This window comes from Danio rerio, chromosome 22 (genome assembly GCF_049306965.1).
Source record: "Danio rerio strain Tuebingen ecotype United States chromosome 22, GRCz12tu, whole genome shotgun sequence".
Taxonomy (NCBI): domain Eukaryota; kingdom Metazoa; phylum Chordata; class Actinopteri; order Cypriniformes; family Danionidae; genus Danio; species Danio rerio.
This window is the reverse complement of record NC_133197.1, coordinates 10,425,367-10,446,627: the sequence shown is the minus strand read 5'-3', so window position 1 is coordinate 10,446,627 and position 21,261 is coordinate 10,425,367. Positions and strand designations below refer to the sequence as shown.

Below are 21,261 nucleotides of genomic sequence, written 5' to 3'. Positions count from 1 at the left end.
GGCATGAATGATTTCCACTCAACTTCTCTCGATAGGAAAGAAATTGCATACAAGTATGAATATTTACGCTAGTATGACGATAAAAATTGTATGTTGATACTTGTGTCTCTTTCTTTCAACAGACAGATCTCTTCATTATAGTGTGGGCAAAGGAACACAGTCTGAAGTCTGTGTGCCATTCATTGGCATTTCCACTAATAACACCTGCCCGGGAATGAGTGGAATGAGGCTGATGCCATGACATGTACCCACACACCCTTTCGGGAGCCATATCTTAAGAGTTGACTGATCTCTGAGCTAAAATGGTGCTATATAAAAGTCATAAAGTTTGTATGCAGAAATCGATTTTCAGGTTTGTGGAAAGGCTGCGGTTAAAATCAACTGGGTGTGACCGACAATTTCTACATTCCAGTGTCTCTAGAGGTTTCCTGAAAGGTGTGAGATGTTCCTCGTCACTCAGCGGATCATGGTTGCGTTAATCCTTGCGCTACAAAACACAATAATTCAGTATAGAAAGAAAACACCTTTAGATTTTAGACATTTTATTTAAAAAAGAACACATCAGATGACTGACAGATGCTATAAACAATAACATTTGGCTTTAAATATCCAAAATAAAATACACAAACTGTACATAAATTAAGACATTTCACAACATTCACAAGATTTAGCTGGTAACATGTCTCTATCTGTGCTGCTTTCTTTGGCCTCGGGCAACACATTCTAAAGTCTTAACTTTTAAGAAAACACCCTCATGAGCGCAGATGACCGTTCAACAGTGAGAAGGACAGCGGCTTAACAAAATGTGCAAAATCTACTTAACAAAACACTTTATACGCTTCACAAATATACAAACAGAGAGCGCAAACAAGGCTACAGCTATAGCAAGAACGTTAAGACGTTTGCTAGGTTTATGTACGCTTTAATGTTTGGCACAGAACCATTAGGAAGAAATCCAGAGCTTTAGAAGTTGAACAACCTTAAATACAAACTCTGAATGTTATTCACATTGTAAACTAGACATTTTATAGTGAAAAGTAATATTTTGAATAAAGAAAATCAAGCCTGCTTTTTATTTACGTTTATTCACCTTTTTGTTATAGTGTAATTTGTCAGATTTCGTTTTTAGGGTACTATGTTTCAATTCGTTCTTACCTTGATGAGAATTTAGAAACAAAGGTGTCTTAATTAAACTCAAAAATAATACCAGAATGTAAACACCCTAAAAACATGTTCATTTGTCAATTATATGTGTAAATCAATTATTTTACAATTTAAATCACATTATTTTTCGTAACGGTAATGACTTTTTTTGCATTAAGGAATTGAGAACTTAAAGAAAAAAAAGACAAAACTGCTTTAAAAATAATATCAAGCTTCATTTTCCTTATGCAAAGAGTGAAATAAGACTTAAACTTCTCTGTTAACCAAGTCTGGCTATTTCTACCACTATAATAACAAAATACAGTGCTAAACAGAGAAATGTTTTGAATGAGTGTGTATTACAAAGTAGCATGTCTGATATAAAAGAAGTTATTTGACATATTTTGGGTTTTGTTTCCTCTTTCAGAGGTCACCCAGGTTTTACCAAGAACACAAAGAGCCCTCTTTCATGCACTAAGGTGAGTAACCGGAGACAAAAGTTAATAATTACTACGTTTACGAATGAGCAAAACTTTAAACTGTTGAACCTCAGGCTAGTTTAGAGAGTTCAGTTTATGTACACATGCGTTCATAATGCTTTCTGGATCTCGTGTGGGTAACTTTTCGCCATCAGAAACGCATGTTTACCATCCCGACTGACCTAAAGCTTGTTTTCCAGTGAATGTAAATGAGGAAAAGCATTTTCTTTCCCCTCCTCCGTCATTCCCAAGCCTTGCGGGGGGGAAACTCGACTGCATTCCAATGCCGAAACATCTGAGGACGGAAAAACAGGCAATGAGTTACACAGGCTGAACTACACAGGATTCACATACTTGTTAGGTAATGCTTGATAAAAATCTCCCTTGTCTTGCGGTAAATGATGCACTGATTGTGATATCTTATTCGATTTTTTTAGAAGCAAATTGGCTGAAAACAGTAAATTAGATTGTTTACTGCCCAAATATAAAGGAAACACATGATGATTTGACTTTAGCTTTGTGTTGTGCTACTTAAAACATATCCAGTAATTAAGTTTGCACTGCACTCTCGCGTTTTTTTTTATTCTTTTTGCTGTGTTAATCTAGTTAATAATATCATTCATTCGGTCATGATTTGCACTCATTAAATAATTACTTTATATAGCTTTACTTTACATTCTTGGAAGATCAGAATGTAAAATAAAGCTTCATAAACTTCTTAAAACATACCATTAGAAAGCTAAAACAGTAGACAGGCTGAATGAAAATGAAAATTAATTATCTGCCTGTAGGTGGCGCTTATAAATGAGGATAATAGAAAATTCCATTTAAACTTTTGTGAAAAAATGAGCTCCCCTTATAAAACAGCTTTTCATTGCAACGTAAAGCAAATCTTTTCAAAGTTTGCAAAAAAAAATAAAAATAAATCGCCAATACAGTATATTAAATATACTGAACTATATGCATTTCCATCCGGTTGTTAGAGCAGCTCACTATAGTATTGGTAACCTAGTAACCAACACTAAACAAGGCAAGCAAAAATGCTTTTTAGCACCAGTTTAAAACTCAAAATGGTCATCTAAACTGAAACATTGATGAAAACTGCACAAACACAAAAGTCTTAAATTTAAAATATTCCAATTTAACATTAAAACATCAAGAATTAGTGAAAATTTGAAATGAACAAATATCAATATCAATTAAATTTCTTAATTTTAAATAATTCATTAACTAATTACTTTGTATAGTTTTAAAACTCAGACATTTCAGCACAATGCCTTCCTCAGTCACACACTGAGGAAGACATTATGCCGAAATGTCTGTGTTTTGTATCACCTGAAGAATGTAAAATGAAAACTATACAAAATAATTATTTAATGAGTGCGAATCATGACCTTCTGAATAATAATATTGACCAGATTTAAGGCCCGTGCACACAGAGACGTTTTTTCTCGCGTTTTCCATCAGCGTTTAACAACGTTTATCGTGACTAAATAAAGGCTATCAATGTGATCGTGCACACTAACGAGCAAAACGGCAAGCGTTAGAGCGGCATTTTTAAATGCTCGGTTTTTTTCTCTACCAATCAGATTGGCACTTTTGTTCACGTGCACGGAGCTGCTGAAGTTATAGTAAACAACACTTGGAGGCGCTCGACCACAAAACTGTTAATGCAAGCATACATTGAAGATGCTGCCTAGAGGCGATAAGAACGTGGAGCTGCTTATTAATAAAGCTGGAACTGCTACTTGAACCATCCATAAAAAACTTTCTGTCTTCTTCTGTGTTACAAGCGGGTGTTAGAAGCTTAAAGTTGTGCAGCACAATCTAACGTCAAGGAGTGATTTTACATGCTCTTCTGCTCAACGCCATGGAAATCAATTGGGTTTGAATCCGGAAAAATTTCTTGAAAAACGTTGAAAAGCATCTCAGTGTGTACGAGCCTTTATGCACCGAAAAAAAAGTGTGCAGTGCAACCTTCATTACTCAATGTTAATTTCAAAGATGAACATTTTTGGCAGTCAATTCAGCCTGATCGCAGGAGGAAATGTAACTATCTTACAGATTGGCAGAAAATAGATGAATTCAGACAATTTATTTCATATGAAAACGTAACTTTTTTTTTAAATGGAGGCGTGGCACCCAAACTCCACCCCTAAACCCAACCATCATTGGGTGATGAGCAAATCACACTAAAACCTACCAAATGAGATAAAATTCATAAGAATTATTTCAATTGTCACATTTGCCCCGAGTCTGTGTTGGTCAGTCGGTTCTAACTCATAATATGCACATGTGAGCATACGCCTGCTAATGAGATCAAATTCGGCATGTTAAGCTGCTTTTAATTTCAGAAGAGCTTTAAAACTTGTTCTATAAAATGTTCCTGGCCCGTTAAATGTGTTTCATCTCCTGAAACATGTAGGTAATGAGCTCATGAAGTTCACTCGAGCCTAATTTCCACTTTCCCGACATGTTTTTCCACAGCCTATAAAACAAGCCTTTCCTTTTTAAGATTTGACCTATAAAAAAATAGAGTGTGTTTTATTTTCGGTGTTGCATTGGGAACGTGGAAATATTTTTCACTAAAGCTTAACTAATATCTATATAGCACCATGGAATATTAAAACGCAGATTTAATAAAATTATAATTGTAATAGTTATTAATCAATATCAATTAAATATTTCATTATTATTTAATTTGTAATTATTTTGAATTTATTTTGAATTTGAATTTACTATAAGCTAAATCTAACTAAATATAACTAAAAGCTGATACATTGATAGATATATATATATATATATATATGTATATATATATATATGTATATATATATATATATATATATATATATATATATATATATATATATATATATATAGGCCAACTCTCAGACTGACACAATTGCAGCTGATTTACAGTTTAACAAGGTTAACAGTGCTGTAAAGTCTACATAATACCATCAACAAACTGCTTAAATCCTCCAGCTGATCAGTTCACAGCCGGCAGAGTCTCTGGACACGTGTGTCTGTAATTAAACACCTCATCTACACACACTCAGCCAGCTTTACTCATCAATAACCCTCACATCACATCATGCAGGGGGTCAGAGGTCACTAAAAACAACAACATGAAAGCGCCTATTTTGTTTCTGCCACCGAGCCGAATTAAAAATATGCTTCTCAAGTACAGCAGCTTCAGAGGCGCTGCTATTTAAACACAAGCGCTTCATACCTTTGTGTTATTTCTGGACGCGCCAGACACTTTGGTTTAAGACGCTGCACAAACCGAAGCCTGTTATTTTAATGAACGCCGCGCTGAAGTGAACATGTCTTCAGCGTTCATCCATCAGGCCTCCAACCCGTGACCTTTGACCCAGTTTGAGCTCGCACAAATTCCATTAAAGCAGGTCTAAAGAGCACGACGCATGCCTGCGATTCAATCAGCCCGCGTTTAATGGACTTTATACATAGATGGAAAATCCGGCTGGTTTTTTCTGCTGGATTCTTGCGAAGTCTGGAGTTCAGTTGCAGCTTTTATAGGCTGTCAATTGTGTGCATACATTGTTTCTAATGCTATTTTGTAATGTTAGTTACTATTTCTACTGAATAGACAATAAAATGCCATATTTTTATTTTTATATATATATATATATATATATATATATATATATATATATATATATATATATATATATATATATATATATATATATATATAGTTGCTAAAATCATTATTTGTCACTTAAATAAAGATATTTATTTTGTGAATAAAAAACAGGGATTTTTCATGATTTTCTTTTTACATTTTTATTAAGTTAAAATATTTTAATAAATTTTAATTTATCACAAATTCATGAATTACTAAAATTACTTATTATTTTAATGGCAAAAACTATATTGTAAATGACTATTAAGAATACATGCAAAAAGTACTTAATAAATAATATTTAGTAAGTCAAATTATAACAAATAAATATTTTTCTTGTAACAAAATAAAATTTCTTTATTTTCCTTTGGCTTAGTCTCTATTTCAGAGGTCGCCACAATGGAATGAACCACCAACTATTCCAACTAGGGATGTGTGAATAATCGAAATCCAAACGCAATTTGAAATGTTGCGATGAGTTAATCGCAAGAGGCTACAATATGAAAAATATATGTATATATCTAAACAAAAATAACGAATAACATCTTTAAAATCAGTTAGCTATGCTAAAGAAAATTACACATGCTGAACTTTCTGTGATGGTGTCGTGAGGCATTGCAAACATGGTATCAGTTGTCGTAAACTATGTCACATAACACGAGAAGAAACGATTGAATATTGTCACAACCATTTGTTGTTTACGACTTCCCATGACACGCTACGTCAAGGAAATCAAGTGATTTATAAATCGTGGCTTTATAACTAGCCAATTAAGCACACTTTCGTTCTGGCCAATCAGAATTGCGCAACTAAACTACGACTACAAATAAAAAAAGAAAACAAACAGTAAAGCGCTGACAAGAGGGATAATGGCGTCTGCTGATTTAAAAGCATTAATTAATTTCAAAGAAAAACAGTATTTATAATACGGGAATATAAGTTTCAAATTCAGACACCGAACAAAAATAGGTCATTTTTAAGAGCTGTCGCAGACTTGTTGACACAGCTTAAAGATTATTAAGCTGAAGCTTAAATTAAATTTAAAACAGCTTGAAGCTTGAATTAAATCGTAAATCAAATTGCAATATCTGTAAAAAATAAATAAACAAATAAAACGCAATTAGAAATTATTCCAGCCGCAACCCAGTACTGCGAAACACCCATACACGCTCATTCACACACACACACACACACACACACACACTCATACACTATGGACAATTTAGTTTATTCAATTCACACAGGGAGAACATGCAAACTGCACACAGAAGAACTGGCCCCTGCTGGAACTCGAACCAGCTACCTTCTTGCTGTGAGGCTAACCACTGAGCCAACGTCCCGCCCACATAATAAAATATAAAGTAAATTAATATTTATCACTCTTCAACATTAAAAACGAGTATTATCTGTAAGCACGCTCTTGAAAATGCCAGGTTGTATTACTGATGGGTCAAATATTGACAAACCCAACTATTAGGTTAAAAAAAAGATTTATTTTTAATAATAAATAACCCATCATTGAATTGACCCAAGGTTGAATCAATACACCCTGCATTTTTAGTGCAAAATGCATGTTTCATCAGCTAAATTATTAATGTTTTTATCTACTTATTTGAAATGTATTAAATAATACATCAATTGTTACTTGGTAGCGCTGTCGCCTCACAGCAGGAAGGTTGCTGGTTTGAGCCCCGGATGGGTCAGTTGGTATTTCTGTGTGGAGTTTGCATGTGTTGCTGTGGGTTTTCTCACAGCAACACATGTCCGTAGTGTATGTATGCGAATGAGAGTGTATGGGTGTTTCCAAATGATGGGTTGCAGCTGAAAGGGCATCTGCTGCGTAACACATTATCTGGGTAAGTTAATGGTTCATTCCGCTGTGGTGACCCCAGATTAATAAAGGAACTAAGCTGAAAATGAATGAATAGCTAAAATAAGCAAAGCTCAGGCTTTTTCCTGTGGTTTTCAGCAGCTGTAATGAGGGTCACAGAGGTGAGATAATGACAGCTGTTTATACCACTGTGTCAATTGATCGGTTTCAGCTCCTCCAGTGGATCAATCCTCAATCAGCACTTTATTTATCACCAAACGGCTTTGCTGTGCATAAACCATGCGGCACCTCGAGATATTCAGCCAATGTTTATTAATGAGTAAGAGTCAACCTATTGAGCAAGGGTTAACTTATAAATCATCTGATGACAGGTTTAAGACTTATTATTGTGCATATTTTATCATTTCACTCCCCCCCCCTACAGAATTGACCCCCAAATTAACATGAATACCGGAATATGCACCCCGGGCTTTGAAAAACAAAGACGGTTTGTATGCTAATCGCAACCTTTTCACCTCAGTAAATATTATGCAATTCTGATTAATTACACCAAGCGAGTTGCCGCCTGAATGACCTGTTTGATCTATTTACGGCTGGTAACCAATTTGAAGCCTTTATATCATTCAATTTCTTTCTGCAGGTCCCGCTTTCACGGACAAAGAAGTAAATTTCTATTAACTTCACGCAGACTTTAGCCGCGCCGCGGGGCTTGGCGGGAGTCGCGGTGACTCGCGCGCGTCAGGAAAATGGACGCAGGTGCTAAAATAAAGGATTTTTCTTTTGTTAGCGTTTCGGGTGGATTGTTTAAATGCCGCGCATTAATAAAACATCAGTATTGACCATGGATTATAAAGCCGTCCTGAAAGAGAGGAGCTGACCCTTGGCCTAGATCAGGTGTGTCATATACAACAAACAGAGACTCATATGGCGCTCTCTGGATCAGTGCCAGTTACTACAGTCTGAACAAAGCATGAGGGGATCTTGATAACTTCCTCCCCAGCGCTCGGGTTACAGTTTGGATTACCAGTCTTGCCAACTAGACAACATTATAGGTGCCTCAAGACTGGAAACATAATTCATCCATAACAATGTTGATTTTCGGCTACATTCTAGATTAGTACTACTTGAAAAACTGCATGGTATACAATGAACACAGCATTTTTTAAAAGTAATTAAACCATAGGCTTTAAGCTAAGATGCCTTATGAAAATCAGCCATTGTTTTATTAGTTTTATCAAGGACCTTTTTTAAGGGATGTAAACAAAAACAATGGTCCCAATGTATTTCCTGTTTTACATTTTTAATTCCTATAGCTTCTGAAAATACAAAAAGAGACACATAATGATAATGTTATGACAGCTGTTTTAACATTAAGTTAGGATCGAATTGATTCTTGTTACAGTTATGAAATAGTTTAATAACTAGCAGGAAATGTTCATGGGCCAATTGAAATGGTCTAGTGGGTGTATGGTGCATTGATTACTATTTGTATACCCGTTTTACTACAGAGCACGGTGGGCTTAGCATGGTTAATTTACATCTGTTTTACTACTAGTAGTACAAAAAAAAATATTTTCTTTAAGTTTTTGTTGTTCATTTGTAGTAAAACCATGATTAATTTTCATGAGGTGGGGATGTTTTTGTGATAAAACAGTCGAAAATGTCTTCTCATTTGGTAGTCATATCAAATAATGAGTCAAACAGGGATGAAATATATGATATCAAATCCAATTCATTGCTGAAACTGGAAATGGAAGATCATATCAAGTACCGTGCATTATTTATGAGACACAGTTTACAGCTCAATACACATTGGCATACTGCACACTGTACACATGATATACGCTACACGAATACTATGCCAGCAGGGTATTTCAAACATGATCCATCTTAAACCGCAAAGTTTTGTGGCTGTCTTTTCTGTTAGCCTTGAGGCTATTGGTGCTATATTAGTTGAGAGGCTGCAGATTTCAAACAAACAGAAACCAGTTTCGCCAAGAGGATCAAATTTTAAAAAGTAATTCAGACTTTTTTTCTCATTTTGTTTTTTTCTCTCAATTCTTTTTCCTCACAGAATTTGCGAGATTTAAATTGTGAAATACAAAGTCACGATTCTATACATTTACAACTGTACAAATTAACGTCAGAACTTAAAGATAAAAAACAAACAAGTTACCTTTTTTAAATCCATGACGGAAATAAGCTTAAAAAATGATCATCATAGAGTAATTAAAGTTAAAAGTATGTCAGAATTATAAGGATGGGTTATAAAGAGTGTGCCGGGTGAACTGCATTCCTCTGAATATCTCAACAGTTAACTACAACTCAAAGTCAAACAGTGACTCACTGCGCTGATATGCAGCGACAATAGAAAAAGAAACTTATCTCCGTTTAAATGGGTGCGACTCACTGGTGAGAAATTATCAGAGAGTCTACACCTTCAGATTGATGCGCGTCCAAGTGTACTGGAAGTCGGCTTGTGGCAAAAAAAAAATGAACATCAAAGAGAAGGAGATTTTCTCTATTTGTTTTCCCTCGCCCTGTTACAAGATGACAGCTTCTGAAGCAATGTGTATTTTTAGGTTTAAGCTGCTGGCTGCCAAACAGTGCAAAATATAGCTGCACCCTACGCCACATGCCTCTTCTGACAAGGCTATTCTGTGCAAAAATCAACGGCAAATTAGTGGCATTCAAAAGAGCTGCACCGTTCTGCACTCTCAAAGAAGGACTTGTCAGATGCAGACGTGCAGATCTGAGGGCCTCGCAGGCTCTTTTCTGCCAGTCTCCACCCAAACCATCTGTTTATTATTGAGGAAGGGCAAACAGCAGTTCCCCTAGGCTTCCTTCCATTAAGGGAGCACTGAGCTCTCGGTAACAACTTGCGAGTGTGCTAAACAAGACAAGCTGTTTCAGAAGCTGGACTAGTGCAAGTTTTTAGCAGTACTTGTGAATTCTTCAAGTAAAGGCCTTTCATTTTTACAACAAAGACCTGGGCCCCCCATAAAAACGTCCTTTAATGAGTTGAAAGGTTCCAGTATACATCCTTGAATCTTCCTGCCAAACATCAGGCCTCATACTCAAATAAACACACCTTTTCTAAACATCGCTAGTCTATGGGAAACCATAGAGTTTGTTATCTGTCTGGCTACTGTGTAAGCATGCTAGAACAATTAGCCCTGACATTTATTAAGCAAAGATGGACGATTTCTAAACAACCCAAGTACGCAAAAATGTACGTTTATTTGGGTGAAGCAGTGTGCTAAAATGGTACAGGCCTCGCCAAAGGCAGAACTACAAGCATGAACCTGATCCCGTTCTAGCTGGAAGCATTTGGAAAAGCCTGTACACCCCAGAGAGACACGTTTCACTCTGTAATTTGTGCTGCCACATTCCTTTTCGAACTATTAAGGAACATTTTGTCTTTATTTGACACCCAACAACACTAATTACGGTTAGACATTTTTCATGAACAAACAAAATGACTGTTTTATACATCTGAAAGGGCTCGGAGTCCAAGCAAAGTTGTCAGTTAGTTCAGAACAGTGGCGCTGGACATGAATCTTCAATGTCAAGTAGGGATTATTGTTAAACTGGAGGAGACACAGTTCGGAAAGCATGTAACTTATAGATGAATGTCAAAGTATAACCCATGTGGAATTAAAATGTATAATTTGCATAAGTGCATTCAGGCACAAGAAACAATAACATTTTAGCTTTAACAAAGATTTGTTGCATTTCGTATATAAAGTAAAGACTGGAAAGTGCCAATTTTACCTTTGATTTTTTAAATATTTGTGTACAACTACCAATAAGACATACAAAAAATATAAATACTGTACATCAAACTAGTTTATAATAATGTATGCCGATGCACTCCCCTACAACATCACCCCAATCATTCAGAAAAAATGAATTCACAAATAGAGATATTCAATCCATCTGGTGAAATAGATGTCATATCTCAATATATACAACACAAAATATCGGAATGTCATTTTTAAAAATACTGTGCAGCCCTACACTGGACAATACTCACCAAATAGGAGATGTATTTTCTTCAAGAGGGGAGGTACTTCCAGGTGCTGACAAATGCTGTCGGGATAAGCGAATAGGGTACGCTTGTTATACTGTCCCATGAGTCTGTCGAGGGGTCATAGCAGTCCAACGTTTTACACCTCTGGGCCCCAAAGTAGCCTCCGACCACATACAGGCGATTCCCTGACGCCACTGCATGACAGCTGATTCTCTTTGAGGTCACATCGCCAAACTTGGTCCACTGGAACGTCTCACTGTTGAAGCGGTAAGCAGAGCTGGCGGAGAACTCTGTATCTCCGCCGATGACCACAACATGGTTCCCAACAACTGCTGCCGCTGTGTAACGCCAAAGCTGAGGGCAAGTGGCCGGGACTGTCCACCTGTTCTCACAGGGGTCAAAGCACTGAACTTTGGGATACTTGTCCCTGTTGACACTAGTCCCTCCGAAAGCAAAGAGTTTGTTTTTGGCCCCAACGACCGCAGCGTTGCTCACACCCTCTCGAAGAGGAGCTACCAGAGTCCACTTGTTGGATTGGGGGTTGTATTGCTCCACTTGTTTGAGAGACACAGATGGAGAAGCAGGAAATGACCCTGCAAGGGATGTGTGTCCACCTACTACATACAGGATGTGGTCAAGTTCTGCCGAACCATGCCCAAATCGAGCAACAAGCATCTGTGCAGCTTTGGACCATTCATCATGCAGAGTGTCATAGACCCAAACGTCTTTTGAAGCCCCATTTTCAGAGCCTCGACCACCTGTGACGTACACCTTACAGCCAATGGCACAAGCACTGCACTCTTTACGAGGGCTTGGAAGGTCTGTTTTAGGGGTGATCTCCTTGGCCTTGTGATCAATCATGTATACTTTGTCGCACATAAAAGTTTGGCCCCCTAGAAGCAGAAGGGCTTGGCTCACCTTCCGGGGTCGGGCACAGAAACCTGTGACAACTCCATCATTCTGCAAGATCTTCATTTTGCAACGAACTGCGTCTTCCACAATCTCACGACCCACCTTGTGTCCCATGACAAGCTCCTCAGATGCCACGTTTTTTAGCAGGTATGTTTCTGGGAGCAAGGCAAGGCGAACGCAACGTAAAAGATCAGGAAGGTCAAGGTGTCTCCTCCCAATGTCTGCTCTAACCCAGTCAATAACAGCCTCATAGACAATACTTTCATCCTCAACTTCCAATTCCTCGCTAAAAACAAGCTCCTGAACTTTATCTTTGGGCAGGCTTAGGAAGTCCTCAGTGTGGTAGAGATTAGCAAAATTCGCCAGGCACATTCGCCAGGATAGTTCGTACAACCTCTGGCACTGGTGAGCATCAGACAGAAGCATCATCCCAAGGCAGTTGGACGGATGCAGGTTCTTCTCCAGGAATTCTGAAGCTGCATCACGGATGTCATGGAACTGGAGCATATCGCCTGCTTCCAGCAAAGACTCTGCATTTTCCTCATTGATGATCACTCGGGCTGAATAGGCATAGTCTAGCAGGAGCTCGAGCACCTCAGGATGCAAAGAGTCATGAAAATTGACCTCGGCATCTCGGCTCTCCTTCAAGCCACCACTGAACATAGCCTCAAAGTAGCGGCTACATGATGCCAGAACTGCACGGTGGCATGGGAAAACTCGATGCCCAGCACGCAAGACTACATCCGTGAAGACACGCCGCTTACGGAGGAGGTTGAGGTGAGTAAGTAGGCTGTCTGCATGTGACGTCTTGTGAAACAGCTGGATGTTCATGGACCCAGAGCTTGACCTGGACTTTCTGTTCTCGTGATTACTGACAGACATCTTTGAACTGGAAAAAAAAACCACAAAAGAAAGAATTTAAGGTGTTATTTGAAATCATTTTTAATTAAAAAAAATTAAGTTGTAGTTCACCCAAAAGTGCAATTGCCATCATCATTTACTTGTTTCAAACCTACTTGACTTTCTTCTGTTAAACACAAAAAAAGATCATTTAAAGAAATCTGTAACCATTGACTTGTATTTGTGTTTGATTTTCCTACCATGGAAGTCAATTATTACAGGATTTCGGCTTTCTTCTAAATATTTTGATAGTGTTTAACAGAATAAAGAAACTCATAAAGGTTTGAAACCATTTAAGGATAAGTAAATAGTGAGTAATTTTTCATTTTTGGGTGAAATATTCCTTTAACTTCTTAAATCTTCCTCAACCGTTCATTTGATATTTCTCTGAAACCCCTATTGTTCAGCAGTGTTTAAAAATCCTCAACATATAATTAGACAGTGGATACATCATAGTTAGGGCAATTACACTTGGAACCAGCTTTATCCTTGGACGGCAGTAAACCCATAATCGTTTGTTAAACAGCAATAAAGCATTACAGAGTTCCGTTTACCTTGAGATTGTTCTGTCTTTCAGTACAATGGCAAATGATTCATGGGAAATGATTGATCGCCGCCGCCTTTGATCTCAGATGAAGTTACTGCTCTTGGTTATCAGTTCATCATTTGAGTTATGCAAAACATAATACAGCAAAGTCTGACAGAGAATTAATATGACAGCTATAGTATGAAAATTAACTATTGTTCAAGTAATAGCCACTTCAATAAATGCTTTTTTAAATATTTTTTTCAACATTTTTCAAATGCCTTGGATTGATTTTTGCTGTTTATTCTGATAAATGCCCTACCCAAAGAGCACCGACACATTATTTAAGCTACCCCTGAGCACTTTTTGTTTGATTTAGGATTTTTAACCATGGTTTAATTACAAATAAAACCAACTATAGTAAAACCTTGTTTTTTTGTAGTAGTAAAACTGTGGTTATACAAATGTAAATAAATCTGCCAAAACACCATGGTTATTACACTTTTATTATAATATATATAAAGTTATTATTTGTGATGATCATTTATAGTTTTCTGACATATTTAAAGTGTTTTACACATAATGAGTAAACTAGACAATAGTTTCATTTTAAAAACCCAACCAAGCCAATCTTTAAAAAGGATTTTAACAGCCAACACAACATTAAGTTTGTCACCTCAATTAAAATTTACAATAACCTCATAAAACACCGCAGTTAGGCTACTAAATTTATTTCTACAAGTCCTGTCATGATGAAATATTCATTAAAAGTCAGTCAGTTTTGTAGTAGCGAGCTATTTCCGACGTGCATTTCCTGCGCTTAAAACTTAACATAGTCTATTTTACATAGTCAACTTAGCATGAATGTGCTTGACATCAATATTTTGCTACAAAGCAGTTCAATGTAGACCGTACGTCTGTTTGTTGTATACATGTATGTCTAACCATGTGTTCAAAAAGAGTGGTAGCCTGTGACTTTACCTTATTTCTTTTCCACGCGCGGACTTGAACGGTATTCATTCGACTTTTGGAGACGCGTGTAACTTCAGGATGTCCCGCTGAAGGGCTTCACTAGTAACAATTCTCGTCTAAACTGTCTGAGATCCGCCTGTTACACGCTGAGGAGCTTTACTACCGTGATTTGAGCTGTGTGCGAGTGTGTAGTGTGCCTCTCAGTCGCTCCTCCTCTTCCCTCGTGTTAAATGTCCAATCCTGGCGGAGGAGGTGATCTTAGGACACGTTTTATTAGTAATCATCTCAAGTGTTTCGGAGAATGGGTGAACATGTGGATGGAGGATGCTCGAGCATGTCATGTTTGAATTATATAAGGCCGTTCACTGATAAAAAAGTTTCTTGGGTATGTATTATGTCAGTTACAACCAGTGGAGGAAAGAGTCCTGAAAAATCATGCTTTAGTTATAGTACCATTACTTGCCTAAAAGTGTAGTGCAAGAGGAAAAGTATCTGTTGTAAATATTTCTCAAAGTAGCCCTTTTAAAGGACTCATGAGTAGGGAGAAGTGAGTATTACGCTGTAAAAAGCTGATGCATTTACATGTAATTTGTGGATGTGTGTGAACGTAACATTCTGTAGTGCAATTTTATTTAGTTATTGCCCCTCGGGCACACAATGTATTAAGACTTTAATATTAGGTTAGATTTAGGTTGTGATGTCAGGTGACCGAAATTTAATGTCCAGCCAGCATCTATGCACAACTTTTTTTTTTTATGTTCAATAACGACGTCAAATGATGTTGATATTTGGTTGATTTTGTTTAACTAAAGTTATCTAAATCCAATGTCGAACCAACATCTTAAACCAACGTCATGTTGACATCAAATGCTAACATTTATTTGTCATGATAACCAAAATTCAACGTCTAATAGATGTCATAGTGATAACATCCACACAACATCAAGCTGTAACATCATTTGACATTAATATTTGGTTGATTTTAGGTTGGGCGTTGGACATTGACGTCGGGTTCTGATGTCAACCCGATTTTCATCTCCAAACAAAATGTAATACAGCACTAAAAATTTACTCAAGGGAAAGTAAAAATCAACATTGTTTAAGCTACTTAGTAAATGACAATCCCTGTTACAGTAGTTTGAGTATTTGTAATTTGTTACTTTACACCACTGGTTGTAACCATGTTATTGTTTTATGTCATTTGTTCAGTATAGGTGTGTTTTTTTGACATATAAAAACAGAGGAAAAACAAGCACTTAAAACATACAGTGTTTGTATTGCTGTAAATGTGTTGAAGGTTAATTATGTTTTTGGCACATTGATTCCTTTTTTTTTTTCCTTTATTTTTATGCCAAGTACAGATATCATTGTTTATTCACAAAGTTTTTTTAGAAACCCACTTCAAGAACCCCTAAACACATGGCCTAATATAATGATAATAAGAATAGTAACGGCACAAGAAATAACAATAGAAAAAATTGCAAAATTGTATAATATAAGATGGTAAATAAATAAGTAAATAAATAGACAACAATATACAATCAGGCATGTGCTATTTTGATTTTATTTACAATGGAGCACATATATTAATAGCAACCTGTACATATATTCATTGATTGTAAATTTCTCTTCATAGTTAATACAACCTGAATATAAAATGTTGATAGTACATCCAACTGTAAATATCATTATAGTTGTTCTATAACTGCACTTTATAACTTATTCCTGTATCCTGCACTTGCTGCTATTGCATTGCTGGTTAGACCTAAACTGCATTTCGTTGCATTGTACTTGTACACGTGTAATGACAATAAAGTTGAATCTAATCTAATCTAATATGCATGAGGGTCTGGACAGAAGGAGAAAAGAAAGGGAAACTAGTTAAATACAAGATAAGTCAGATTATTCCCCAGGAATTACATTTATAGCTGAGAAATAAGATAACAAGGGTTACCAAACAGATGAGAATTTGTAAAACCTCTAATTGAATATTTCATTTTCCCAAGTGTAGATATAACATTAAATCCTGAAGCCAGTGTGATGCTTAAAATGGATTTAAAGATTTCCAGTGCAATAAAATATGCCTGCGAGCCAGTAAAGATGCAAAGGCTATAATGTTTTGTTGTCCTTGAGTCAGACTCAGTTCATCAGGAGCAATGCCAAACATTGCAAATTTCACACATGGCTTGTACCTTACACATTTTAGATGAATATGGTTGACCAGTAAGGAGTAAGTTTAGGGCACATCCAAAACATGTGAGACAAGTCTGCTTCACTTGTGTGGCACCTTATACAGGTCTTATCAAAAGTAGAGTTAAAAGTGGTTGTCTGTGAACTACTTAGATGTCTTCGATGTAACACTTTAAATTGATTGATTTCTAATTGTATGACCATAGATTGACATGAATACATTCAAAACCAAATCGATTTGTGTATATCGTGGTTTTACTATAGTATAAACTTATTTATTTATTGTAATTTGTAGTAAATCCATTGTAAATCTTTGTAACATATAACAATGGAAACAATGTTACACAATTACATTTGGTAAAATCTATACCTATACATACTGAATACTTTTGGAATATCTACACTGTTAAGACACAAAAAGTAAAGGTAACTCAAACCATTTGAGGAAACTGATTTCAACAAACCATTTAAGCTCAAAAACTAATCCTAATGAGTACTGTGAACTTAATCTATTTGAGTTAGCGAAGCAATTTGAGTACAGTAAAACCCCAAAAAAGAAGCAAACTCAAACCAACTGAGTACTGTAAACCCCAAAAAGTTAAGGCAACTCAAACCATTTGAGAAAACCGATTGCTACAAACCATTTGAGTAGAAGAACTACTCTATGAGTACTGTGAACTTACTCCTTTTAACTTGAAGTAATAAGATATTTAATTAAATCATTACCTTCAACACTGAGTTCAAATCTCTTTTCAAATGAGTAGAATTAACTTTCAGTCAATTTTGAGTTGGGTTTTACAGTGTTCTGAATATTAGACATTGGTTTGAGGAGAGTGTTTTTTTATATTATAATTACTATAAATGTATTTTCATTATTTATTATATATCTATAATACACACACACACAAACACACACACACACAAATAGGGAAAATGTGTACAGTGGGTGGTTTTACCATTTCACAGCATTGTTGTGCCATGATACTTAAATGGACACTGAGTCTCTTACATGAAGGTATTTAGTGTCAGTCCACATTGTTTGCTTTATGCCTACAGGAGGAGCAAATATTAGAGCGGTTATTGTGTCAACTGTACTGTAAGGGAACATTCACTGTACTTTGTGATTATTAATTACTGTCTGACCCCCTGCCGATACTCGGCGTTCATGTTTAATAGAGTTATTAGAGCTTAAACGGCCGTTACAGCCCTATTCACACAGTCTTCAGAAACAATTACATCTGACTTTCAGAACAGCCCTCCTGGTTGTTTGTTTTCCTTTTATTTTTAGGCCAAGCTCAAATGTCCTTATTTATATAGAGATTGATTATAATGAATATGTTTCTTCATTTGTCAGTGAATATAGGTGTAGTTTGGTGCATTTAAACAAAACAGATTTTTTAAACAGATATATTTATGAAAATAATATTTTTGTTATTAACAATATTTAGAAATTGAAAGATAATACATTAAATTCAAGCAAAATATTGCAAAACAAATTACAACCTACACGATTTCAACTAATTTTTTTCGTTTTTTTGCTTCTCCTGATTTTTCCTCTTTTTTTAAATTTGCATTTATTATTTTTCTATAGCATATTAATTTTAATACTAGTTTTTGGACCGTTATCGTAAGTTATTTTGCTGGATAAGCTCCAGATACTGACTAATCTAATGTATATGCACAAATATAATATTGTATAGCTTCCTATTAACAATATGAATTTAAATACTATACCAGCTGAAGTATCACGATACCTAGTATTGCGATACTTTAATTCAAAACTCAAATTATAAAGTAAATTGCCAGAAATACTATGTTTTATATGTTATAATAGGCCTATTTGATGTTAATTCATAATTCCCTTATTGATGAAAAAGGTATTATTTGCACTTCACCTAAAATGTATTCGTTTTGTTTGTTTATTTTGTAGATAAGTGACCAACAAATAATACATTAAAATAAAGATACAAATTATACCAAATAAAATTTGTAAAAGCATTTTCCAACACAATTAGGCTAAATTTATTTTTATTTATTTATTTATTTTTTACTCATTTTTATTATTTGTTTTTATTTTTATTTTACTTGCTTCTTTTATTCTTGTTTATGTAAAGCACTTTAAATTGCCACTGTGTATGAAATGTGCTATATAAATAAACTTGCCTTGCCTTGCCTTGCCTAAATGAAGTGGTCGAAATATTTCCTGTTGCTATTTTGGGATAGACCATTAATGACGATACTACCGTTTGTGAAGCTGTAGTATCACGATACTACTACCATAGTACCGGTAAACCGTGCAACCCTAATATAAACCCTGTATAACAAAGCCTGAACACACATTTGTAATACAATCATTGACAGTAATGAAAATAGCAAGAAAACACAAATAAAGGAAAGCAGAAATGCAATGTCCTAAAATAAAATAAAGGGAATGGATACTAAACATTCAGGAATAATGACATTTTATCTTACATTAAACTGTTGACCCAATATAATACTGAGGTGCATGTATAGCAGAGAAATATAGTAATAATAAAGGGTCGTGTCAAACATGAGAGAATTTGTGAAAACTACTAATTGAGTATTTAACTTTTATATCTAAGTGTAGATATAACATCAGATCCTATAGAACCAGTGTCATGCTATAGACACTAGAATTCTCCCGTTTGGTTTATATTAGATAAGTCTTTGCAGCTTCCACTGTGTGGGTATTTTGACATGTTTAGAAGTAAATTGTGGAAGTGTATTGGGTATTAGTTTATTTATTATACACAATTAGACCTATAAAATACACATAAAACTGCATTACAATTTCTAAACTCGTTTCTCTATGCCAGAGATGCCCGAAGTAGGGCCTGCTGGCCAAAGTTGGCCCATTGTAACCTTTGATTTGGCCCACAGTCCCATCTAAGAATCATAGATTTTTATAACATTTTATATTAATATTATTATATTATATTAATTATGGGCGAAGCAGAGATGCTGTAGGTAATGCTGTGGTACTCTGTGTGGAGTTTGCATGTTCTCCCTGCCTTCGCGTGGGTTTCCTCCGGGGGCTCCAGTTTCTCCCACAGTCCAAAGACATGCGGTACAGGTGAATTGGGTAGGCTAAATTGTTCGTAGTGTGTGTGGATGTTTCCCAGAGATGGGTTGTGGCTGGAAGGGCATCCGCTGCGTAAAAACTTGCTGGATAAGTTGGCGGTTCATTCCGCTGTGGCGACCCCGGATTAATAAAGGGACTAAGCCGACGAGAAAATGAATAAATGAATATATTAATTATATTATTATTTTATTAATTATATTATAATATATTATTAATAATATATTATAACATTTTAACAGAACAAAAAATATACATGCCAGGGGGTAAGCATAAATCAAATACAAATATACAAAATGAACATACGATTGAAGTCAGAATTATTAGCCCCCCTTTGAATTTTTTTTATATTTTTCAAAGGATGTTTAACAAAGCAAAGAAGTTTTCACAGTATGTCTGATAATGTTTTTTCTTCTGGAGAAAGTTTTATTTGTTTTATCTTGCTAGAATAAAAGCAGTTTTTAATCTTAAACATTTTAAGGTCAAAATTATTAGCCCCTTTAAGCTATTTTTTTTTTTCAATAGTCTAGAGAACAAACCATCGTTAGACAATGACCTAATTACCCTAACCTGCCTAGTTAACCTTATTAACCTAGTCAAGCCTTTAAATGTCACTTTGAGCTGTATAGAAGTGTCTTAAAAATATCTAGTCTAATATTATTTACTGTCATCATGGCAAAGATAAAATAAATCAGTTATTAGAAATTAGACTCATAACTATTATGTTTAGAAATGTGTTGAAAAAAAATCTGCTCTCCGTAAAACAGAAATTGAGGAAAAAATATACAGGGGGCTAATAATTCAACTGTAAACTAATCAAATAAATAAATTGTAGAATTCACAAAGTTTTTAAGTGTGTAGTGCTTTCTTATTTTGAGAGTCTCTGATACTACTAATATATAAGCATAATTCAGTCATCAGTATCTTAAAATTCATGCTTCTTATTGGTAAATATACATTTATGAATGTAAAATTTTGTCAATTAAATTAATTAAATAAAAACAATTTTCCTCTTGACTAGGGTACATAGTAAAGCCAAAAAAGTACATTTCCCACAACAATGAAAGATGTTTAAAACACTGTAATGTGTTGTTATTAAATGTATGCACCTCACTCATGCACCATAAGTTGACCGAGTATGCACAATGCCAAAATAAGTGTGAAGTAGTCTCCTCATATTCATTACGAAACAGCTCATATAAATTCCGTTTTAAAATGTTTGTAAAAAATGTTTTGCTGGATAAAATCCGTGGAGAAGCTTATAGGATATTTCTTTTATTTTATTTCTAACATGATATTTCTGTGGTAACAGCCACACTTCTTTTCCAGCATGTTTGTTTGTTCTACTTCACTACAAAAAGCTTTATAAAATTAAATGTTTCAATTAAATATAAATGAATCTGAGTTTTAAAAACGTAAATACTGTCACTCGTTATAATAGAGGAATATGCAGAAGACATCAGCGAGCAAATCAAGGCAAAAAAAAATTTACAAAATATTGTATTAGTTAATATAAAGCAATGTTT

The 21,261-nt window shown here is 35.3% G+C and overlaps 1 protein-coding gene across 1 annotated transcript; it reads right to left on the bottom strand.

Annotated features, from left to right (window-relative positions):
• Positions 1-532: 532 nt before the first annotated feature.
• enc3 (ectodermal-neural cortex 3) lies at positions 533-14,582 on the bottom strand. Its single transcript, NM_001001402.2, has 3 exons — positions 14,455-14,582; positions 11,139-12,936; positions 533-1,917 (listed from the first exon to the last, which is right to left on the bottom strand). The coding sequence occupies exon 2, from the start codon at positions 12,927-12,929 to the stop codon at positions 11,160-11,162; it is 1,770 nt and encodes a 589-aa protein (NP_001001402.2). The 5' UTR covers positions 12,930-12,936; positions 14,455-14,582; the 3' UTR covers positions 533-1,917; positions 11,139-11,159.
• Between the last annotated feature and the right edge of the window lie 6,679 nt (positions 14,583-21,261).